Here is a 25,011-nt window from a genome sequence, read left to right on the forward strand (position 1 = left end):
CTTTCATATTTGGTTATTTGAATAGACAGGCAGGGAAGTTCTTGTCTATCTCATTAGATTTTCTGAATCACTTCAGAATGAACAGAAATGTGATGGCAAATGCTGAGATTTATAAACCAGCCCTTTCAAGGAAAGGTTATTATTTTGCAGCAGGGAAGCACCTTTGGTGTCCTGGGAAGGACTAGTGCCATGCAACTACTGTACTGCTGCAAGTTGTGACAATGAAGGCCACCTCCTTCCTTATACCTCACACAACACAGAGTCATAAAATGGTTTGAGTTGGAAGGGACCTTAAAGTTCTTCTAGTTCCAACCCCTGCCATGGGCAGGGATGCCTCCCACTGGACCAGGTTGCTCCAAGCCCCATCCAACCTGCCCTTGAACACTGCCAGGGATGGGGCAGCCACAGCTTCCCTGGGCAACCTGGGCCAGGGTCTCACCACCCCCACAGAAAATAATTTCTTCCTGATGTCTTAACCTAAATCTACTCTGTTCCACTTTAAAGCCATCCCAACTTGTCCTGTCGCTACAGGCTTTCCTGTAGACCCCCTGATGACTGATGCATCACGAGCAAACGGCATTTCAGGCAAACGCTGTCTTTCCAACCTCTGCCTGTAACCATCGACCCCCCGGCGCAGCAGCAGGAGGGGAAGGGGTGGGCTCTGCTGCAGCACGCCCTTTCCCTGGGCTTCACCTCAGCAAGCTTCTGGCTCTTCCCCAAGGCCCCGGCGGTGCCGATCCCGCTCGCACGCCCGGGGAGCCCCTCGGCCTCTCCCCGCACCCGCTGCCCCGCCCGCCGCGTCTCCCCGCCCAGCGGCGGCGCCGGGAGCGGCCGCGCGGGGGCGCAGTCCGTGGGAGCGCGGCGCTCTCCGCCGGCCGCCGCTGCCGCCGCTGGGCCGCCCCGGGCCGGGAGGCTCCTTCCAGCTCGGCGGCGAGGGGAGGCGAGGCCGGCGGGAGGCAGGTGAGGGGCGAGACACGGGAGAGGGTGGGCCGGGCTCGGGCAGAGCCGCTCGCTGTCAGCCGTCCGGTCGCTGAGAACGGGGTGGGCCGGGCAGCGCGGCTGGAGATCGGGCCGCCGCCGGGCCCGGCGCAGCTCCCGCCGTGTCCCTGCCCCCCTCCGCCCCGCCCGCCGGCTCCGGTGCCGCCGGGAGGAGCGCGCGGGGCTGTGGGAAGGTGCCGGTACCTCCCGCAACACCCCGCGGGGAAGGAATGCGGGGGTCGCGGGGCGTTTTTAGGCACCGGGTTTGCACCACCACCACCCCCGGAGACCCGTTGCCGACTCCTGCCCGCAGCTGAGCGGCTCCTTTTCCGTGTGGGAGCGGGGCGGAGAGGGGGGAACGAGCGGCGCGATTGGCCGGGGCCGCCCGGTGGCCCCCGCCCCGCGCAGGCAGGCTCTGCCGCCGCCCTGCCCGCTGCCCGGCGCCCTCCGCTGTCCGCATCGCGGGCTGTTCCCGCGGCCAGTCGCGCTTCCTTAGTTTGTAAAGCACCGGGAGGTCCCCGCCGATGTAAAGCCGCTCATACGTGCCTTCATACGAGTATTGGATCGGCTGCCCAAGCGTGTGCCTTTGCAGTTGAGGTCATCCAGTTGCGCCTGCCAGGATTATTGACATGCTGTCCCACCTATATTTTTCCTAACTTCATAATCTTTGGAACTTTCACCAGCTCTTTCTGAGGTTCGTTCCAGGTCCTCTGCTGCCCGCCTGCACTGTCATTCCAGGTACAGGCCTTCATTTGTATATTTTCCCACCTTTAACACGCCCAGGCATCACTTTTATTTATTATCTGGCTGGGTAGATCTCTTCATTGCATTATCCATAGTGCTTCCTTTACTCCAGACTTGCTGTCATTCTGGTTGCTTATGATTCAATGCATTGTATTTTCCTCTGTTATAAAGACTGTTTTGCAGAATTGTAAGTGCTGATACTGAATGGCTTCTTTTCATGGCCTTTATTTTCTCAGTGGTACACACATTGTAATTTTCACCTCATTTTCCCTTGGTTCCATTCAGTTTTTTTCCATATTATGTCCTTTTCTACTATCCTGCTTTTGCTAACAAAGAAAGGCAGGATGTGAAGAGGATAAACAGCTTGTCCAAGAACAGCCACGCCAAAAAAAAAAAAAAAAAAAAAAAAAAAAAAAAAGGATTCATTGTAGTTATGCTGCTACAACTAATAGGAGAGTTTTGCTCTTGACCTTCCACTGGCCTCACTGGTTCCCTGCTGCTTTAAATTTTCTTTCTTTTATTTTTTATCCACCTGGTGGACCCAGTTTTTAGATACTTAGCCAGCAGCAGTTCTAGGAATCAAAGAATTCTGAAGCATCCTCCCTGGGATCCCATGTGAATCTACTGGGCTGTTCTTTGACACAGATTCTCTGCAGTTTCACCTCTGCCATTCAAATACAACATTCCAGTGAGTCCCTCAGTACCACTGCTTATCATCAGCCAGAAAGCAGGCACAAAAGTCTCCTTAGGCTTTCATGTTGAAAGCACAGTTGTCATTTGACAACCAAGCAGCAACGTTCCATGCTAACATGCAAGCAAGAATTCCTCTTTTTTTTCATTGTTTTGGATCTGAGTCCTTTTCCCTACCTTTCCCTTTCTGGTCTCCCACTGCATAGTTACTAGAACTGGAGGCAAAGTTCAAAATACTCATCAATAGTTCTGACTGTCAGACATACAGAGCAACCAAAATCTGTTCAGTTTAATGGCATTCAGAAGGCCAAGTGACAGAAATACACTGGTCTTTCTTCTAAAAGGACTGGCACACACCTGCCCCACATGAAATGTTGCGCCCTCCATAAAGGGTAGGGCTGCAGTGCCCAGAAAATGGCAGGTTAGTGATAGAACTGGAATGGAACTCAACCAGATCTCCATTGTCAAACCACACCCTGTGTATATTTCAATAAATATCACACCTGTGTATATTCAATAAAGATCAGATCCCAAAGTGGTCACCAGAATGCCTTGGAAAGGCATTTCCTAGCACCACTAGGGGATATGTCCATGGATTAAAACTAAATGCTTGCTTATGGAGAAGCTCCCTTCCACATCTTTTCCTTTGTGCCTATGTAGCTATGTTGGCCTACGCCAAGAGGAGGCAGAGGAGGAGATCCCATAAGATGTCTTGGCTTTGTGGAACTGAGATGTGTGTGTAGCACCACTAGCATCAGGTCTTCAGAGCAAAGCTGCCTGCTACTTCATCTCAGTTCAGTGTTAACTTCTGTGCGCCTGCCAGAGCTGTCTGTTGTAGGATGGACAATAGCATGCTGGTAGCAAGGTCTTTCACATGTATTTTCAGGGCCATCAAAGAGGTGTAACTGTTCCAACTGAAAGAGATTCAGCTGCCAGCTCTGTATGGGCTCTTTAAAAGAGATCATTCTTTACATCTGTGTTTAATCTGACTGATAATGGCTCAGAGTAGGACTGATCTACAGTAGGTTCAAGATCAATTTTTTAAGCTGTCATTTCTATTGATACCTCTTTTTTGCCTTTCAGACATGGCCATGCCCAGTTCACTTCTGTGGGCTGTTGACATTTTTGGGAGGGTTTACACTCTGTCTACTGTTGGCCAGTACTGGGAGCTCTGTAAGGACACACAGCTGGAATTCAAACGAGTCTCTGCTGTCAAGCAGTGCTGCTGGGGAATAGCCTGTGACCATCAAGTGTACACCTACGTGTTCTCGGGTGACGTTCCTATCAGGTACCAGGAAGAAACCTATGAGAACCAGGTATGACAGGTCATGGGTACCTCTGTCACACTGCCACACACCCATCAGGAAGGAATGACAGCAAATCCATACATCAGCTGTCTCTGCATGTTTGTTTTTTTCTCACAGGAAGATTGTTTGGTTTTATTGTTTCAATTTTTTTAACCTGACATTTCTGAAGAGCATGTATGCACCAGAAAGCAGCTTCTTCTTTTACTATTTTAATTGCCAGAGGAAGGTTCTATCTCCCTGCTCTTAGCAAGAGCCGTGCCAGTGTGTGCTGTGGGCTGTTTGATGCAAGCCATTGCAGACTGAAATGCTCACCCTTTACACCTGATGTTTTCCTTTCCTTAGTGACAAATACAAAATCCCCTCAAGAGAACGTCCAGTGTAACTTCCAAGCAACAAAGATATCAGAAACAGATTAGTCTTAAGAAAATGCTACTTTTTAGTGTTTCAAAGACTTCTCTAATACAGGCGTAACTCTCCATTAAAGTGCAATTTTTCTAGCTTTTTTGCATAGGAAATATGATCTTTTCTATGTGATGCACTTCAAAATAATGTCTTTCAAATAGTATTTTAAGGGAAATTTATCTCTTTTGTTTTTAAGTGAACTTGAAGTTATTTGATAGAGAAAACCAAAGGATTTTCTTGAGCTTTCTAATGGGTAATGGAGCAAATTTTGAGAAAAGACATTAACTTATCTACATGGGTAAAAATAAAACAAACTAATTGTATATATTGTTTAACATTTATACAACTTTTCCAGCCATTTAAGAATGTTACTTTTGTTAGGTAAACATGTTCCTTAAAAATGGAAAACTTTAAAATGTATTTTATTTGTTATTTTAAAACTTCTGTTTTGTTTGTTCTAGGTTATGAAAAAATGGAAACCAAAATACTAGAAAGCACAAAAGGAAATATTCTGCAAGAGCAAACAATGACAAAATTAAACTCAAATAAGTTACAGATAACGTGCAAAGCAATTTAGCCAGATTCCTAGTAGAAGTAAATAATATTTTCCATAAAAATTATAGGAGGATTTTTAAGCACTGGTTTTCCATGTGCCCTAAAATGTAATACAGAATTACATGACAGATTTTGCCAATATTTCTATAGTCGGTAAGAGTCGGGGGGGAGGGGGGTAAATCACAGCTGCTTTGGTGAAAACCCCAGCAAGTTACTTGTTCTGTAGTGGATTAAAGCCAAATTTGGAAAAAAAACAACAACTCTTGGTACAACATAAGATACAAGGAAGATTTACTGATGCAGTTATCTTGACAGAGTATCTGGCACAGAAGCTGTGCTATTTTTCTGGTGCAGGCAAGATGCAAGTCATCGTTCTCACAGGGATTAGATTAGAGATCCCAGGGCCATCTCTGCAGCCTTATCCTAATGCTGCAATATCATGGTGCCACACATCACCAAAGAAAAAAGCACTGTTTGTAGTAAAATGTGTCATCAAATGTTCCTGTTTATGTAGCTGAAAATGCCTTGGTCAGGACTACCTCTAAAGTCAGCCCTTCTTTGATACCTAAAAAAGCTTCCTCTAAAGATGAGGTTAGCTAGGGGCTTACAGTGTGAGCACTTTCTCATTCACCCCAGGATTTTACTCCTGTTTTGCCATGGAAAAAAATAAATATATAATTGAGGACTCTGCAGATGTACAACAAGATAATGTGCTCTCAAATAAAATATTTTGTTTATTATCTCTGGCAGCGCTGGAATCCAGTTGGTGGCTTTTGTGAGAAATTACTGCCCAGTGACCGCTGGCAGTGGAGTGATGTGAGCGGGCTAAAACACCAGCAGCTTGATAGTTTCACACTGCCCTCACCACACTGGGAGTGGGAGTCTGACTGGTATGTGGATGAAAATATTGGAGGGGAACCAACAGAGAAAGGGGTAGGTGAACAATACCAAAAAGAGATCTCTTCTGGGAATCCTTAGTCTGTAAAATAAAATACAATACACTTTTATAAAAGTGTATAATGTCTGTAAAAATAACAGGCAATTAACTTCCCTTTACTTCTTTCTGGGAAATAGCTCAACTGTAATATAGCATAAGGAAGGATCTTGCTTGGAGACCTTTGAGTCTATAGAACCTTCTACAGAAGCTTTTTTCTTCATTGTTTCTTAAGATCTTTACTATAAAAAAAGTAAAATGCTTTGCTATGTCTTGTTTGTTCTGTCTATATCATGCAAAGGAATTGGGACACAACTCATAAATCATTCATGGAATTAGATGATCTGTTAATCAGGGCTGTTGAGACATGAACAGTAATTTGTATTAGTAGGAGTGACTCTTGGGCAGAATTGCTCTGAGTTATGTTTTCAGGATTTCCCTTGGTCCTGATTTTCATGAAAGAAAACCTCTGTTTGCAGGGCTGGACTTATGCCATAGACTTCCCCAGCACCTACACAAAGGATAAGAAATGGAATTCTTGTGTCAGACGCAGGAGGTGGATCAGATACAGGAGATACAAATCACGGGACATTTGGGCAAAGGTTCTGGATATCTTTTCAATATTAAATAAACTGATTTTCTGCAACAGCAAATCATAAGTGCAGGGAAGTCTATTTTTTCTCAGTGCTGTATAGGCTGGACCTGGATTCCTTGACTTCCAACTTGTAATTCTTGCAAGTATAAATGGAAGGCTGGGATTTTTCATAGCAACCTGTGGTACTAAGGTGCCAAATCTCATGGTAATGCAGTTGGTGATAGATGCTAAGCTCCTTTCAAATTTCAAACCAACTTTTTAACTTCCTTTGGTTGTTTAACAAAACACTCTCTCTGAAGGTGGCACCTGTCTTCCATCAGTCACCAGCTGTGTCCATTATCTGTTTGAGTAACTGTTCTTCAATAATTGTTTTTCCACTCTAAGAATGTACAAAAAATGTAATTTGTGATGTTCCAGCTTTCTAATTCAAAGACTGTCTGTATGCACTGTTCCGTGAGTGAAAATTGCCTTTATCTACAGGATGAAACACAGACTTCTGTGCTGCCTCAGCAGCATTTCCCCTCTCTCTGCATATAGCAACCTTGAACAAGAGGAAGAATCTCCATGCTTAGCCACTTGATTAAGCCATACATAAACCAATCTGCAAGAAACAAGTTAGGCCACCAGCTAAATCACTTATCTGTGTGCAGTGTCTCTTCTTTTCCCAATCTTCCCTCTCTTTTCTTCAGATTGTATCACATGATGATCCAGATCAGCTGCCAGACCCTTTCAATGACATCTCCATTGGAGGATGGGAAATCACCGATGAGCCTCTTGGCCGCTTGTCAGTATGGGCAGTTTCTTTACAGGGAAAGGTATGTGCATGTCCCCTACATTTTCTAATAGAAATTGCTACTGAAAAGGAGTTAAATGCTTTTAAAATGAGGCAAGTTTGCTTTTGTCTTATGTTGGTAAGGAAATACACTGTTTGTGCAGCTGGCAGAGGAGGTGAAAGCTAGAGGGCTTTCACTCTACAGGCATACTTGCCTGACATGTAAAATGCTTTTATTTCCCAAGTAAAATGCCCAGAGAAATAAACAGCACTCAGCAGTCATGTTTTGGAGCACTCATACAGCTACCACAGGACGCTTTCTATGTTTGACCTTCCTATTTTGACTGTGGTCTATCTATAAAGTGCACAGACAATAGGACTAAGACTAGCATACAGACTGGATGTCACTGAAGGCTGCACAGAGAGTGGAATTTTTTACCCATATTGTAGCAAGCTCTGTTCAGTGAAAGTGAGGTCAGGCTATCATCTAACAGTAACATTTTTGTGTTATATATTTGTTCTTCCTTGGTTTATATAACATGACCTGAAATACACTGAAGTGTTTTTTAAATGTTTAAATATACACAGAACTTGTAGCAATGGGTTATTGTACCCAATCCAGATTTGCTTCCATGATAAAAGCTAGTCTGTAGAAAAGCCTCCTCCCTTAGTACATAAGGAAATAGTCTTCAACTATCAATAATCAACATCAAAAAATACCTTTAAAGGTCAAAGTGTATACACTGCATTAAAAAAATCTTGTTAAATGAGAACTGTTCTTTCCAGTTTGTCTCAATGGTTTCATTGTTGTAGAGATATTTTTCTAACTTTTATTTGGTTTATTTTTAAACTTGTCTAGGTATGGTACAGAGAAAATGTCTGCCATCACAATCCAGAAGGTTCCACATGGTCCTTAATCACCACTCCTGGTGAAGTTGTACAGATCAGCTGTGGACCATATGACCTCCTTTGGGCAACTCTTTGGGAAGGGCAAGCTATTGTGAGAGAAGGAATTGATAGGAATAACCCTCAAGGTAAAGTTTGTTAAATTTAGCCGGAAGTCCCTTTGATTTATATAGTGTTGAATAAGAAACTAACCTACGATACCTTCTGGGTTTTGTTTCTTGCAGGAATTTCCTGGAGTATTGTGGAGTCTCCAAGCTCTGAAAATGGGATTATGCATGTCTCTGTGGGTGTTGATGTGGTGTGGTGTGTTACAAAAGATAGAAAAGTAAGAGGTGTCATGCTCTGGTTCTGTTTTTTTCCTTCCCTTTTGTATCTGCTTTTCTCAAACAGGCATGTAACTTTCATAGGAAACGTTGGTGATTTGGACTCCCTATTCCCATGGTTTGGGGAATTCAGGTGCTCCTTGCTGCTATGGGAATACTCTGCAGTTTGTGATATATGTAGTTTTAATTTAAGAGAGATTTCCTGCTTTTCTCTTGGAAGAAATTTTCTAAACCCAGGTCAGACAGATGTGGTGCAGAGGTGGGAGACGTAGAAAGAGACCTACTTCTAAGGAGTGTTAAACATTGAAATGGAAGGGACTCCAGCTGTGCAGGCTTGTTGCCTCATGGCCTGAGGGCTACATCAAAAGCAGCAGAGGGACTATTTTCATCTACGCTTCTCTGTATGATCTGATTTTTTAATCTTCCTACTGCAAGTGTTCTCTCTTGGTTGCCTTTTAATATAGGTTTTTTTCCATATCTGTGAAGTGACATATCTGTTATCTGCATGTGTGATAACTTCCTTTCTGGGGTTTTAACTTAGAATCACAGAATATCTAAAGTTGGAAGGGACTCAAGGATCGAGTTGCAGGGACCCTTAAAGTGTTGAAGAATGTACTAGAGTGCTCTTGTGCTGGTAGCAATCAAACCCCTTCATCCTGAATTCAAGAACATTGATGAATTATGTGTATGTGTAGCAGTTTAAATAATTGTTTAATTGGCTTAATGATTAACTTGTCAGTTACTCAAAGTAACACACAGTGTCCTGCCTGCTCCATCTGCCAAACAAAACCACTATCATGAATGTAGATAAGCTAGCATGTTTTTCTTCAGATCTGCTACAGGATGGTCAAGAACACTGTCTATTGCATGATTCAGCCAACAACTCCCAAAGTAGCTGCTTGCCATTACTAAATGCTAAATACAGATGGAAATTTTTCCAGGTTCAGACCACACATCCTGATTGGTAGAAACTAATCTAAAAGGAGACAATTTAAAGAGCTGTACCACTGAAAACAGTTCCTTCCATCAACCCTGCTCCTAGGGCTTGAACACAGGAACACTATTTAGAAGGCCACTCAGAATCACCAAAAATAGCCTACAGTTGATGTGTAATAGAAATACTTTTCCAGTGGTGAAGAAACAAACCATGTCACAGAAAGTCATAACAAGAAGTCTCCTTGTAGCATGTTCTGGCTGTAGGTGGTCACAAGGACACACAGTCTAGCTACTATTAAAATAATTATTTTATCTTTACCTGATAAAGAACCAGGGAGATAAGTGACTTCTAAGGCAGTGTGGCAAAACATTAGAGATTAAGAATAATGCATTCAAGAAACTAAATTCCAGCTGTCTGTCTGCTGATGCAGAAGGAGCAAAATTTAGACTTTCTGCTGCTGTTGTTGTTGTAGGTGTGGTTTAGAAGAGGAGTGAACTCACATAATCCTTGTGGGACAAGCTGGATTGAAATGGTTGGAGAGATGATGATGGTAACTGTAGGCTTAAATAACCAGGTAAGACAGCTGTATACCAGTTGTGAGGATACTGATTTTCCAGTTAGTACAGGCAGTATTCACACATGGTGAGCACTGTCAGCAGTGCTAGTATGGACAGCTGAACAAGAGGTCCATGTGCTTCCACTGCTAGGAAGGAATGTGTGGCTGAATTCTTCACCAGAAGATAACAGTCAGCATGTCTCTTGTATGGCATATTCAGGTGCAAACAGTTCTCTCTGGATGGTACAGAATTTTAAACTGAATCTAAAGTGTCAGCATTAAGGCAGAAAACAAAAGGAAAATTATATGTCCAGCAGATTTTTATGCTGAATTTTTATCCACTGCACCTTTTTTGTAGCTAGTATCTACCTGGATTCCATGCCATTTCCTTCACCAAGCCTTTTCCTTCCCTAGGTCTGGGGAATTGGCAGTGATGACAGAGCAGTTTATTTTCGTCAGGGTGTGACACCAAGTGAGCTCAGTGGGAAGACGTGGAAGGCAATTGTGTCTGGGCGAGAGAGTGACAGATCTCAGACCGGGAGCTCAACAAGTCTGCTCAGGTACTTAGTAAAATATCTGCTCAAGACTTTGTACACCAAGAGTTTCAATGCTAGGAGATACTTCTTTACATTCAAATAGGACAGTGTCAGAGAAGTTGGGAAGGTATCTCTACCCATTATGTATGCCAAAAAGTATTTGCATGTTTTGCCATTAAAAGTAACAACGAGCAGCATTTGTTGCACTCAAAGTAGAAACAGAAACTCCCACTTTGGAATTCAGTGCATGCTTCCAGGAAAGCATGTTTCTCTGGGCTTTACTATCACTATCTGAAGCCAGCCTCTAAGAGAAAATGTTACCTGGGAAATGTCATGAAAGAATCTGAACTCTGCTGAGGAATTATCCTTCTCCTGAGTGTCACTCTATGTTGCCTTTCCTAGAGAGATTAAATAGGTAATTCCCCACTGACTCCTGGCCTTTGGCTGTGCAAGACATGCCAATGAAGCTGGGAGTGCTGCAGAAGCTACGTGTCTGAGGCAGAGTGTGCTGAGTAGAAGCCCTCTAGCAAAGACAATCATAAAGTTAATAATGGGCTTTAAAACATCCTATTTGTTATTTCATGTCGAGAAAATATGATGTTGCTTCAGTGTTTTCCTGAGAGTTGCAGGCAGCCAACACCACCAATTGATGGAAAAGACCAATGAAGTATCTTCCTGTATTTCAGATTTAATAGACTGGTCTGCCACATTTGTGTTAGACTGTTTTCCCTGATTATAGTTTGATCTTTAAAAAATAATTCTGCTCTTTCCCTCCTAAAGGTGAAATGCTAGGTTGATTTCTGTATGTCTGTGGTCTATGGTCTGTGCTAATCTAGAATGCTTTGAATGCTAGTTAATATAATTATCTATTGTTCCTTCAGTGCTGGCTGTTTCTTTACTGATGATATTCAGAACCAAACAAATGCGGTCATTCAGGGTGATGCAGATACTTCCTCTGATACAGAGCTTCCAAGTGTACCCATGAACCTTGCCAACACTCCCCCGATGGGAGCTGCAGCCAGCAGAAGTGGTAACAGCACAGGCAACCAGATGGCAGAAATACGTGCAAATCTGACTGTGGATCCACTGGACTCTGATCAAGGAGAAGCCAGTGTTGCTTCAACTACCAATAAGAAAGCTAGTGTTGAAATGCATGAATCTTCCACAAACCCAAATCCTTCTGCAGAACTGCGGTGGACAAACATTGACTTGAAGGAGGCCCAAAAGCATCCAGTCCTCTCTGTCAGCACCTTTGCAGAAACATCCAGCCTGTCTTCCCTTGGCGTGTTCTCGGTGGGAGCTGAAGAACAGTACGGAGCTGATGAGCACCCAGTGTGGGCCTGGGTGTCTGGGGGAGGCTGTCTTGTGGATTTACACAGCCCGTTGAAGTGGTTCACTGTTTCATCAGGTACTGACCAGTCACCTCAACAGATCCTAATTCCCAGTCACAGTTCAATATGCTCTTCAAGAATAATGTGTTTTTTTTTAACAAAACCATGGCACAAAACTTCTGATAATCCATTTATTTTCATTGCAGTTTGTTAACACACTTCATGTCTGAGGACAGTGCTGCATGTATTTAGCTGCAGGGCACTTGGGGATTGAGATACAGAAATGTAAAGGCAGTATTTTCTCTGAGTTTTTGCAAGAATTTTGTGAAATCATGTGTGCTGGATCTGCATCTCTTCTAAATTGCACTGAAAATGCAGTTTCAGACAAAACCCATAATATCAGTGAACAGTAACTGAGAGCAGTGAAAAGGCTCTCTTGAGAGATGCAGATGCCACAAATAACTGCCTCACTGCCACAAATAGTGTGTCTCATTCCTACTGAGACAAGGGTAAGATAGAGGAATTCCTCAGAGGCATTGTGAATGGGAGCCCAGCTGACAACTGCATGGGGTTGGAATTTAAATTCTTGAAAGACAGAATATAACAGTATTTTCAAAACAAACCATGAACTGTGGCATCCCAGTATTTAATAACAGTGTAACTCTTAAAGCATTGTATTACCTAATTATCTTGCAGTACAGTGACAAAGCTGCCAACAAAGGTTACACCTTTGAAATATTCTATGTAATCATCTAGTGGTCCCATTTTTATGCATCACTTATGAACTTTGGCTGTAATACATTTATTCCAAAGTATAATAATTAGAAAAATCATGTTAGGTTGGGTTGATTCAGTCCAGTGTTCAAAGCAGCATTGTGTTTTACCTTTGACAGAACTGTATTCAAAGCTCACCAGAGTTTATTGGTTTGGGTTCTGTTCTAGGTTTGTCATCCTCCGTGCAGTCTCTGGCTCTGTCCATCACTCCAGCTCAGACAGCAGCCTGGAGAAAGCAGATTTTTCAGCAGCTCAGTGAAAGGACAAAACGGGAACTGGAGAATTTTAGGCACTATGAACAGGCTGTTGAGCAGGTAAGCAATGAGGACACTTATCTGCTAAACATCTCTCTTGATACTGGACATCAATAATACATCTCTGATGTACTGATCTGAACTTACTGTCAGCTTTGTATTCTTGTCCTTACTTCTGTCTGTGACAGCTTTCCTGGATTATCACTTTCTGAGCTCTGTGTGGAAAACTAGCAGCTTATCAAACACGGAGCAGTCTTTACCTAAAAGTTTGCTGGTAGTTTTGTAGGAGCAAATGAAGCGTTGGTGAGCATTCTTTGAATATACTGAAACCTCAAATCCACAGAGAAATGTTTGCAAAAATGGAACATTATCTGAATTATTCCACCAGAGGATGAGGTTTCTTAATTGAAACAGTGACTCAAGGAGGTGAACTTACTCTCTCTGTGACCCTTGAGGCATCAATGCAACTTGTATCAATAAAGCAATGATGCAAACATCAATAGCAGCACTTAAATAGCAGCACTTCTGTTTGATGTTCCTTTTGTTATGACTCCTTGGCTTTTTTCAGATTCATTCATATTTTTGGTCCTTTCATTGCTAATTGCCAAATTATTTAATTTGATTAAAAACATTTGGACTCTAGGGGTTTAATCAAGTTTTACAAGATCAGAAGCCTTTGAAGTCCAAACAGAAACTGTGTTATATCAAGGAACATATTAGAATTGGTGCCTTTCCATCCACTTTTGTCTCTTTTAATTTTGTCTTCAGCTTCACGAACACCCTGGTATATTCTGTGTCAGAATTAACTGATACGATACAGACAGTATCCATGTAGTTTCCCCACTCCTGTAATTTGTGTTTGTTTTGCAGTCAGTTTGGGTTAAAACTGGGACCTTGCAGTGGTGGAGGAATTGGAAGCCTCATAAATGGATGGATGTGCGAGTTGCTCTAGAGCAGTTCACCGGGAGCGATGGCATGCGTGACAGCATCCTCTTCATCTATTACATGTACTATGAGGAGAAAAAGGTGTGTGCAGCTTGAGGCTCCTGAGAGCATTGCATTTGGCAAAGGAAGAGCTTTGAAGGGAAAAAGGTTTCCTTAAACAGGCAAATTATGGTATGCTATTGTTCTAAGTGTTGGGAAGCAATTCAAATGTAACCCAGTGCACTGACACATTGCAAGCTTTTCTAAGCCGTAGCTTTGTTGATGTTATGTCACAAATACCCAGTCAGCAACCATCCACATTGCTTAAACCATTAGCAATTATGAATTCATTTGGAAGTTCACAGTGTTCTTGATTGTGAAGGAAGAGCCAAGCTCAGCGGGCCAGACTCTTCATAAATAGGATTAATGCATATAAGCAGTAGGAATCAGATGCAGTGCAGGACTGGAAACTGAGCCCCATTCCTTCTGCACCAAGAACTGATTCTTTGCTATCCTTGGCAGGAATGCCTCATTCATAGTCCTGAAGTGCAAAAATGCTGGCACTGAGGAAAGTATATCTGAGTTTGCCTTAGTCACTTTTTTTTTCTCTTGTCTTAGTATATCCACGTGTTCCTGAACGAAGTCACTATTATAGTTGAAGTTCTGAATGAAGCCAAACATTCCTTTGCACTATATACACCTGAAAGGACGAAGCAGCGATGGCCAATCCGCCTGGCAGCCACAACAGAGCAAGAAATGCATGACTGGGTAATGTTGTGAATTTTTCATTTCAAGCTGGCAGTGTCTGAAATATAACATAAAAGCTGGTCTCTGAAATCTCAGCATTATATTTACAGTATCTAGGCTACTTATCTAGTTTATAATTTAGGTATTTGAAAAGTCTGTTCAAGCATATTTAGAGGCACCTGAGGCCTCCTATCTCCTCTAGAGTTCATGCACTTTCTGATGCTGCAGTTATCCACAGTAAAACCAGTATCTTTTTCCTCCTCTTCCTCTCTCCAGATATAGATTTGGCTGCAAATTAGTTAGGAGTTAATTCAGTTATTCTGTTCTTCTCCATTGGTAGAAGAACTGTTCTGTGTGTTCACTGTTGGAGCAAGTCTCATGTATAGGCAGGCATATATACACTGAAGCAATGGAAACCTGAAAGATACTTCATACTGCAAATCACATTGGTTCCAGTGATTTATGTTAATTTCTAAAACACTGAATTCCAGTGCCTTTGAGAAAAAGCTGCTAATTCACTTTGCTGATGTGCAGGAACCTGCAAAGGTCAAAACTTGGTTTTGTAATACTGAAGCATCTAGGGAAACTTTTGTTCTCAGTGTAAACAGAAGCTTTTGGTTCTCTGCTTCTTGTTTTATAGCTGTCATTGCTGAACATGTCCTGTTGTGAAAGCAGACGGATTCAAGGCCCTCCTTCTCACCATGCCATTTGGTCAGTTACTTGTAAAGGAGACGTTTTTGTTAGTGAGCCAAGTCCTGAACTGGAAGCTGGACCACAGCTGATGCCATGTGATCAAATGTAAGAGGTTTCAGAAGCTGTTCTTTCTGCATGGGATGCCATCCAGCAAATATTGTCTTTCACATCAAGTCAGTGGCTTTGATGGGCCATTGGAGTGTATAGTTTAATGGCTGCCTTCTTATTCATAAGTACATCTGAAGAATTTCACCAAATCATATTTTAATTCTTCAGATGTTTGAGCTATTCATGTGATTTCAAAAGCCTTTCTCACTGAGATCCCTTTTTTTTGTGATTGCATCTTGAATGCCATAATTATTTAAATTAAGAGATGGCCTAGACTGAAAGTAAACCTAATCACTGTAATTGCAATGTAATTTGAGGTTTTAGTTTTATCTGTCAGGAAATCTGAAATTCTCAGTCCTCCACAGTCACTCCAGTCCAGGAGCAGCTCCTTTACAGATTCTATTACAAACTCTTCAAGCGAAAAACAAATACCATCCTCAGAACTGGTGGGTTAAAGGCCAACCTTCAATTTAAAAAATACCTTCAATTTATAAAAGTTTCAAGTTACTTGCACAAAGTGCCTTTGAATAATAACTGAGAAATCCTTTAGTCTCTTTCCTTCAGGGTAGAGAACCTTCAACATCTGGCAAATCACAAAGCTGATGTACTCTCCCATCTTAGTTTGGGAGATCTGTGACCTAGATGATCTCCTGCTGTTCTGATAACTAAAATACTACTCTGCAATCTCTTTATTTTCCTCATTCTTCCCCAGAAGAATACCACGGCCAACTGGTTGTGCAAAATCCCAGAAGAGGATTAATCTGCAAAGATTAGGAGAATAGGAAGCTCTTGTTTTACCAAGCTCCATAGCAAATATGTGGATAATTTGTTTTCTTGTTAGATAAAGGCAATTCCCAGATTTTTTAAAAATTAGGATGAAGTTAAAGCTGGGGCAACTGATGGCCACTGAGACTTAAAGATTCTGGCAAGATAATCCTAACTAGCATTTAAGTATATATCTATATAAAATACAAGCCATAAAATAAAAGGATAGTGAAATATTTCAAAGCCAAGTGGATGCAGACAGGTTCCTTCCAGCTAACTTTTCAGTAGTTGTTCAGAGGGAAATGCTTTCAACTGGCAACTGCCTTACCTTACAGATTTGACAAAGGTTGAACAGACAAGTCGTGTGTCCTTCAGATTGCAGCACTGTGTGAGCAGAAAGTGTCCATTCCTGATGGACGTGGTGTAGATAAAATATTGTCCTATTTCTGGCAGGTTTTGGCGTCAAGTTGGAGGTCATCTTCGGCTGATAGAGTGCAATAACCGAGGCGTAGTGTGGGGCATAGGATATGATCACACAGCCTGGGTTTATACTGGTGGATATGGAGGTGGCTTCATTCAAGGTAGGGACAACTGGTCTAATGCATGTTTCTTACTTATTTTCCTGACTGGGTCAGCTGTTCTTCCTTTAGCTTAACTAACATGCAGGGTTATCCAGTGAACAGGCCATGCATTTGGAAGGAATTGGTATTGCAGTTATATATTAATATTTTCAGCTTAAGAGTGAGAAGTAGGATAATCAGCAATATTATTGTAGCTATTATAATTTTAAATGTTGTGTCTTTACTTTTAGCTTTACTATAATCCAAATTATTTATTTCTCACAGGACTGGCCAGTAGTGCTGATAACATTTATACACAATCAGATGTTAAATGTGTTTACATCTATGAGAACCAACGGTGGAACCCAGTCACTGGATATAGCAGCAGGTTATTTACTTAATTTTTTGTATTTACTTACTGTAACTTTTAATTACTGTCAAATGAAACAAGGAGTTTGTTCTAGCTTTTCAGCATAGTTAGTAGTTATTCCATTTTCACTCTCCTCCAACATCCATTAGTTAACCTGAGATTAAAAGAGCAGTGTTTCTCAATTTTCTAGATTTGTAATTACCCATTCTAAATGCATTTGTAGCAAAACATTACAGATCTGTGCTTGATGAGTGCACAAAGTGTGTCTACTTGCAGCATCTTTCATTGTTAGGGCCATGTAGCAAAGTTCTTATCAGGACCTATATAGTCATATACATACTGTGCTAAACACATTGGGTCCCCGAATATTATATTGAAAACGCTTTCACATATATGGGTGTCTGTGCCAGAGAAACTCGGGATTCTCCTTGCAGTTTTAAATAGTAGTGAGCAATATCACTCTACAAAGAAAAGTTCACATGGTCCTCAAGTTTGGTGTATCTGGAAGCAATTGCACATTATTTCATGCTATCCTCATCGCTCACGTGGTATTTCTAAATAGAGGGATTTATGATAGAAGACTGTTTGGAGTATGAGAGTAGGAAGTGCTACAAATAGGCTTTTCTTCCCTGGTCTTTTAAATTTTCTGTTGTAAATGACCTTGCATTCCTCTCATACACTGTTTCACCACAGAGGTCTGCCCACGGACAGATACATGTGGAGTGATGCATCTGGCCTGCAGGAATGTACAAAAATCAATACCAAGCCTCCTTCTCCTCAGTGGTCTTGGGTAAATTTTGTCTTAAAAGTCTTTTTACTAAGAAGGCAAGGTTTAGCAAGTCCAAGGCAAGACTTGGGATCGGATTCTCTTTGTGGATTTGTTGTGATATTAAACCTTGGTTTCCCCATTTATACAACAGCAATAACCTTTCATAGTCAAAAGAATGTTAACCTTTGAGTGGGATTTTTTATTTAGTGGGACTTTGACTTCTGTTCCAATCTTTCTCTCTTCAACTGAATTGGAAAGACTTGGGAACCTCTGTATGAATTTATATTGCAAGTATTAGATGGTCATTGCACTCCAGAAGGTGGAAGGAAATAGCAGAAGAGGTTATTTTTTTATAAACATTAGGTGATGATTGTGCTTGTTGTTGTTTCCTTTTGACAACAGGTATCTGATTGGTATATTGATTTTAATACTTCCGGCGGAACGGATCGGGAAGGCTGGCAGTACGCAGCAGACTTCCCAGCGTAAGGAGATACCTTCTTCTACCTAAAATCCTAGCAGGCAAATGCCATGCTTAGGTCTTCAATTATTCCTCTTTGCTTTTTAGCACATTAACTGTGCTTTAACAGAAACAAGTGTGCCTTGATTTCCCTCTTTATATGGGCATACTAAGTGACATTTGCTGGGGAGGTCGGGCAGCAAGGTGAGCTTATAGTTGCAAGCATTTTAAAGTCAGCAGGCATGTCTGGTGGGCAGATACATAGACAGTGCTTTCAGGCTGGCACTGACATTGGAGATGCTGTGACAGCCTCATGAACACCTATTTCAACCTGTTTTGGTAGGTCCTACCATGGTCACAAGACAATGAAAGACTTTGTGCGACGGAGGCGCTGGGCAAGGTGAGGAACTAAGACAGAAATAAATGTTTTTAACTTGAATGCTAACTGTTCCTTTAAAGTCTCCTTTAGTTATGAGGGGAAGAGTATTATCACCCAACCAACAAAAGCAATAGCAAATAAACTTGCAATAAATAACCCATCTCCAGTAGAGAAGCTGATCATCTTTAGCATTATGGCTTTAGTTTTAAACCTTTACAGGTACATACCCTATTTGATTTAGTGGGATACGTAGGTAAAAGCCAGCTAGTTATTCTCTGTATCTGATTTTTCTTACAGTAAATTATGAAGAATAGTAGAGTCTAGGTATATTACTACATACAAGGTCACTTGTAACAACTGGTAATGTCTTTTATATTAATAGTTTAAACATATGAATTCTGCATACTGCATATTAGATAATCCCCACTCCATTTAAGTCACAGGTGGAACCTGGAAAACAGCAAACTGCCACTATACTCTAGTCTATTCTATTAAGCAGGGAAGGTCTGTGCATTCACTGTATTTCCAGCTTTTCTATGCTTTCTGTTCTAGAGTATTTAACAGCTATGCTAATAAATATTCTTTATCCAGCTGTTGCCCAGTGAGTTTTAAAAACTAGGCTGCAGACTTCTTGGGTGACTTTTGTTTCATAAAGTAATTTTTTTAAAAAACAGAACCTTTGAGGAACCAGTAAAAGTCAAAATTCAAAACCTGATACAAACCTTGGTTGATTGTTGTAAAGCTCTTTCAAATTTAAAATAGTAACCCTTATTGTACTTAATGAAAAAAACTTTAGAATTGTTTGCACTGAAGTCAACAATGAACCAGGAAACAAATTCAGTTCTACAAAGTACATACTTCTGATGAGTTTGGGTTTTTTTTTCTCCAGAAAATGTAAAATAGTCACCAATGGGCCATGGCTGGAAGTGTCTCCTGTTACCCTATGGGACATCTCCATAATTCCCAGTTCAGATACAGATGATGAAGAAGCAGTAGCACTGTGGGCAATCAGTGACAAAGGAGATGTGCTCTGCAGGCTTGGAGTGACACAGCAAAATCCAGCTGTAAGGCTCCCTGTTCACTTTTACTGCCTTGTTGATGCATTTCATGTAATGATGCAAGTACATACACACAGTCATGCAGTGCCCTCAAAGCACCTTGTTACTTTTTTTCCTTTTATGTACCCAGATTTGAAAGTCCTTGACCATGAAGTGTAACACAGTTTGCTGCTCACATTTCTTACGATAGCATTCAACTTGCATAACGTACCTTAGCTTGTGCCATGTCACTTGCAGGAGCCTTTCTCAGCCCCTGAATGTCTTCTCACCCCCTGCATGTCTTCTTGTGAAGCACTTTACTTCCACTTTCTGCACTAATAGCTTAGTTCCTCTTGATTTTTTTTCAACTGTTGATAATGTGTGTATCCCATTTAAATGAACTGCTGAGGGACAGAATTTCTCTAAAGTATGGTCCCAGTCTAGTGCTCATGGGTGTCAGCAGGAGTTTGTCCACTGGCTTTTCTGGGCCCAGAAGTGATTCTGCTTATGTAAGACAGGTTGGCCTGGACTAACCTACAGATTTAACTTTTTTTAATGGACTAGGACAGAAATAATAAACATATGTCCAGTAGAGTGTGCAGAAAGGAACAAAGAGTCCCGATAACTTCAATAGGAATATTTATTTCTTACTATTAGACATATGCTGAAACACCACATTAGGGTCAATAGGCACTCATTTTAAGCCATATTTACAACAGGGAAAACAATCTAACAGATACTGCAGTGGAATTTGGACAAAAATGGCAAGAAGTTGAAAATTTGTAGGTTTTTTTTCTTCCTATTGAATAAATTATAATAGCACAGATCTGTAAGGCACTGCAGCAGCAAGGACTGCAATACTTACTGTTTTCTGGGATCTGAAGCCCCATGTCAGTTGATTTTTGTGAGACTATTGTTCTGTGTAATCAAAACCAAGGGATTATTAATTTTTAAAAAGGCTCTAGCCTAACTATTCAGAGACATGTAGGTGCCTAAATTCCAGTGATTTCAAAAGTAAAGGCCCTGTTACAGTCCAACACAGCTATTTTCAAAGAGTTTTATCTCCAAATATTTTAGAAGATCAGATATCTTTTTTCAGTTCCGTAGTAAAGTTATGTAAGAATTATTCTTCAGAGGCTTTTTCACTATCTAGTTTTCTTCCCATTGGGCAATAATCAACTATATTTTGTTGTGAAATTTTTACCCATTGCTTCACAACTCATCTTCCATGATTTCTTAGGGAACATCCTGGCTGCACGTGGGAACAGATCAACCCTTCATTTCCATCTCAATTGGAGCATTTTACCAAGTGTGGGCTATTGCTAGAGATGGTTCTGCCTTCTACCGGGGTTCAGTGTCTCCAAAGAAACCTGCAGGTGAGTACTTGTACTTTTTTAGTACAGTCTTCATCTTACACATTGTATAAGCTCTACTACACTGCCATGTCTGAAAACAAGAAATCTCTTCAGCAGAGTCCTTTCCAATAGCTGTGCAAAACGGTGCATATGAATAATACTCATGATAATTATAGCAGTTAATTTGCTCTTCACTTGCATGACTTAAAGTTTTTGTTTCTAAAAACAAGCAAGTAAAAATCTATCGAGTGCAATATCATTCACAGCTTTCTTGCACAGTATTTAAACTGCAGTATTTCCAAGACTTCTCATACACAGTTTTGTTTTCTCAATGTTTTACTCAAGTATTTCTGATTTTTAGGTGACTGTTGGTACCATATTCCTTCACCCCAAAAACAAAAACTAAAACAAGTCTCAGTAGGACGAACATCTGTGTTTGTGTTGGATAAAAATGGTAAGGATTTTTAAAAATTATTTATCAATGTTGCAAAAAATAAATCAGTTTACATCAGATTGATTTAAAAAGGAGAGGCTAAGTCAGAGCTTCTGCAGACAGATACTGTTGCTCCAATAAGAGTAATATTTCATATTCAAAGAGATGGAGTAGGCAGCCCACTAATTTACTGGTTTTGAAGGCTTGGTTTTTGTTACATCTGATAGTACACTAGACAGCAACAATCCAGCAATGCTGTTACTTTGAGATGGAGGGAAGAGATGGATGAATCTCAGAGAATTGAATGGAATGATTTGTCTGAAACCCTAGAACATGCAAACAGAAGGAGAACACCTTCTTGTTCCATGTCATTGCCAGTCAAATAATGAGGCATTCTTTTGTAAAAGAAACAAGCCTTTAACACCTGTCTCCTTCAGAGATCTTAATCTCCTTTCTTTACTTCTCTAGTGCATAGTTCTTCATATTAATATTTTTTCCCAAGAAATTTTACAGAACAAAGTATTTGCTGGTTTCCAGAAAAGTTATAAAGAATAACTATAGAAACACAAATTCCAAAGTAGGAACTTCATTGTCCTTCAATGGAACACATTAGTCCAAACCATAATGCAATTCTACAGAACACAGAAAGTATGAAGGACTGATTTGTTATGTTGTTTAGCAGCACTTTATAGAAAGCAGACGTCCTGAGCTGTAACCAGGACTGTTGATTTTACAGGCAATCTTTGGTACCGACAAGGCATCACACCAAGCTACCCTCAAGGATCTACTTGGGATCATGTTTCAAATAATATCCGTAAAATGTCTGTAGGGCCCCTGGACCAGGTGTGTATTAAGCTTCCTTGTTTTTCATCAGTTTATTAATAATTAAATTTTATATAATTTCGTAAATTAATTCAATGTTCTTCAGAATTATTTTTGTTTCGCTTTTATTTATTCCACAAGGGGACAGCCTAAATGCTGAAATCCTGATAACAAAAATCATGCCAATAATACAGCTATCCCTTTGCCATAGAAAAGCCTTATGAATTATTTTTCTTTTTTTAAACAAGGCTATTTTATATATTTAATCTCTTTCCTGCCAAGTCTTACTATCTGGCACTGGTTTAATTATAACACTGGTATCTAGTTATTGGTTTGGGTGTCTCTCTGACTAAACTAGAGCAGTTTTGGCCTATTCAAAATCAAGACAAATTTCTCAGAGTGGTCAAACAGCCTTGAAATTTTCATGTCTGGGAAGAGCAGAATGAAGAGCACATTTTATTGCCTCTTTGCTTTCTTGAGGTCTGGGTGATAGCTGACAAAGTGCAAGGAAGTCATAGTTTGAGCTGTGGAACAGTCTGCCATCGAACTGGTGTTCAGCCAATGGAACCTAAAGGCCTCTCATGGGATTATGGTATTGGGGTAAGTGCTGAGGGCATAATACTTCCTAAGAGCTCTATATCCAAATACCCATAGGCACACTCAGAAAGGAGAGTAAAATCCTGCTCCAGCTGGTCAGCTTTCTAAAGCTTGCATATACCTGCAGGAAACGGACATTTTTTCTCCAGTTTTAAATTCCTTTTTCAGGTTAATAGAATGGGTTATGCAATTAAAGTTGGAAAAGAATTTATTTTCATTTGATTAGTACTCATTTAAAATAGTTAATTTTAAAGTTATAATGGAAAAATTAGTAAAGTACCATTTAAAAAAAATTATTCCTCCTAAGTCTGCACGTGATTGTTCATCATTTTTGTTCCCTGTATTACCCTCAATGTTCTGAGAAAGGCAGTTACAAGGTTTTGACCCCTTTTAAGTTGATGGAGAACCTGTAGTGGCTCTGTTATGAATGCATGACCCTACTAATCTCAATTCCCTGTAATAAAAATAATTCTCAAGGTTACTACCTACATACCTCACTGTCAGGGAGGTATGTTGTGTTGTGCTTTGTTTTACAAGTAGCCATTTTCCTGATTCAGCCCAGAGCAGAATTACTTTCCTTATTAATAAATACTATAAAACTAGTAGTGCCCGTAAAGCATCACATCTGATACTGTACTTGCAGGATGACATTTCTGCTTGTATAGTTCTTTATCAATCTTTTACAGGGTGGATGGGAGCACGTTACAGTCAGAGGAAATGCAACTGCAGCATCTAGGGTCACTGTGCATGACAATTCTGATGAAAATCCTGCAGTATCAAAGGATTTGGAAGATGAGGAGAGTAAAGGGAAAACAGAACACTCTAAAACCCCTCTGATGGTCAGTGAAAATCAAGAATTGGACAGACATGCTGTTAATTGTTAAGTTGTCACCATCACAAGTTGCAAACAAGCAGTAGTCAGTATAATTTAAAAAGAAACTAAATATCTCTTGCCTGGAGGGAAAAACATGACCCTTTTGTGCTATTAATATATTTCACTGAATTTGCAATGGGGTATTTTAAATACTGACCTCTTCTACTTCATCATGTGTAAAATGTGACTTGATAGAGCTAATAGTTTCGACAAAGCAGGCAAGCTTTTTAGCTACCATGTATTTTTGACCCTTTACCACAGCTGCTACATATGAATGTGAATGTATTTGCAGATGACCACTATGTTTCCTTCTTTTTTTACAAATATTAGTTTGTATTCATACACCTCGCACACTATTCTTCAGATTCATATTTGAGCAGAGATTAAAATGTCGTATCAATTTAAATGAATTCCAGGCAACATAACTGGTCCTGATTGTACAAGCATTTATACAGGCACGTAACTCTGCTCATGTCAGTCCTGCTTACAGAAGCATACAGCTTGGGTCGTGCTATTTTTGCTCCCATCAGTAAAATTAAATTCTATACAACTCAGCTTAGGATGCAGTTACCAGTAAGGGCCAATTTTTGCTATCTTTGCTCACAATGAGCAGTATTTTAATTAAGAAGTGGAACCACTGGTTGCAGCAAGACTATGGAGAGAGCACGACCCTACTCAGTCTGACTACGTGACAAAGTCTCATCCTAAATTATCAGCCCAAATAATGGTAAATCATGTTTTGTCTTCATCTTGACTGGAACCATGATAATTGAGATACACAGATGCCTACCTAATGAGTCTGGAAGGCACCAGACACGTGAGGAGTTAGGCTGTGTTCCAGATCATGGCACATGGTGCTTTTGTAGTTGAAAAGACAAGAGGAGGTCTTATTTAAGATTCTGACTTCACAGTGGTAGGAATGCAGAACAACTTAACTGGTACCAGTGGAGTTTGCCAATATGGACTAACATGGGTTCAGAATGAAGCTTTGCTCTTTGTTTTTCATAAGTGATTGATTCACCTCTTCTTAACAAGAAACAACTTTTTATTCTCAAAAGCAGCTTTTTTTCCCTGTCTTATCTTAATTGGACTGTGATGTGAAATTATTATTTGAAATCCTGTCCTTGGGAAGTTTTGGAAAAGCCTCTCCCAGTACCTCCAGGAAGGCACATTTTTCCTCTGGCAGCAGTTTACAATCATTTTTCCTCTCTGTGTGACTGTTTATGGAGTTATTTTTATATGATGAGCAGTGTGGTGTGGTCTCAGTACTGTATTTGTAGAAGTAAAACTTCTGTTTGCACGTATTTAAAGAATATATTTGGTATTTTAATGCCAAGAAAAGCACTGTTTCAAAGTCCAAATGTGAATGAAAATGTGAATGAAGGATCAAGATGCTTTACTGTTAAAAAAAAAAACAACTGTTCATCTTTCCAGTATGTGATTAGAGATTTCTGGTTTATACATACATTTTTGGAGTACCATAAGTAACATGTTTGCATTAATTACCATATTAGGTTTTGCCGAACT

The 25,011-nt window shown here is 40.6% G+C and overlaps 1 protein-coding gene across 5 annotated transcripts; it reads left to right on the forward strand.

The window, feature by feature from the left end:
- Positions 1 to 858: 858 nt before the first annotated feature.
- Positions 859 to 24,788, forward strand: TECPR1 (tectonin beta-propeller repeat containing 1). 5 transcript variants are annotated; one of them, XM_051632297.1, is made up of 26 exons: positions 866 to 960; positions 1,662 to 1,716; positions 3,496 to 3,728; positions 5,427 to 5,609; positions 6,090 to 6,212; positions 6,895 to 7,020; positions 7,837 to 8,011; positions 8,108 to 8,208; positions 9,616 to 9,717; positions 10,114 to 10,259; positions 11,117 to 11,643; positions 12,509 to 12,654; positions 13,465 to 13,620; positions 14,137 to 14,286; positions 14,906 to 15,063; positions 16,285 to 16,412; positions 16,677 to 16,779; positions 17,455 to 17,551; positions 17,933 to 18,012; positions 18,331 to 18,387; positions 19,256 to 19,430; positions 20,644 to 20,779; positions 21,120 to 21,212; positions 21,928 to 22,034; positions 22,494 to 22,613; positions 23,297 to 24,788. In XM_051632297.1, the coding sequence occupies exons 3-26, from the start codon at positions 3,498 to 3,500 to the stop codon at positions 23,492 to 23,494; spliced, it is 3,618 nt and encodes a 1,205-aa protein (XP_051488257.1). In that variant the 5' UTR covers positions 866 to 960; positions 1,662 to 1,716; positions 3,496 to 3,497; the 3' UTR covers positions 23,495 to 24,788. The 5 variants fall into 5 exon arrangements, with proteins under 5 accessions (XP_051488258.1, XP_051488261.1, XP_051488257.1 ...); XM_051632298.1 differs by lacking the exon at positions 1,662 to 1,716 and having other exon boundaries at positions 859 to 960; XM_051632299.1 differs by lacking the exon at positions 9,616 to 9,717.
- The last annotated feature ends 223 nt before the right edge of the window (positions 24,789 to 25,011 follow it).

Source organism: Apus apus, chromosome 14, assembly GCF_020740795.1.
Source record: "Apus apus isolate bApuApu2 chromosome 14, bApuApu2.pri.cur, whole genome shotgun sequence".
NCBI lineage: Eukaryota > Metazoa > Chordata > Aves > Apodiformes > Apodidae > Apus > Apus apus.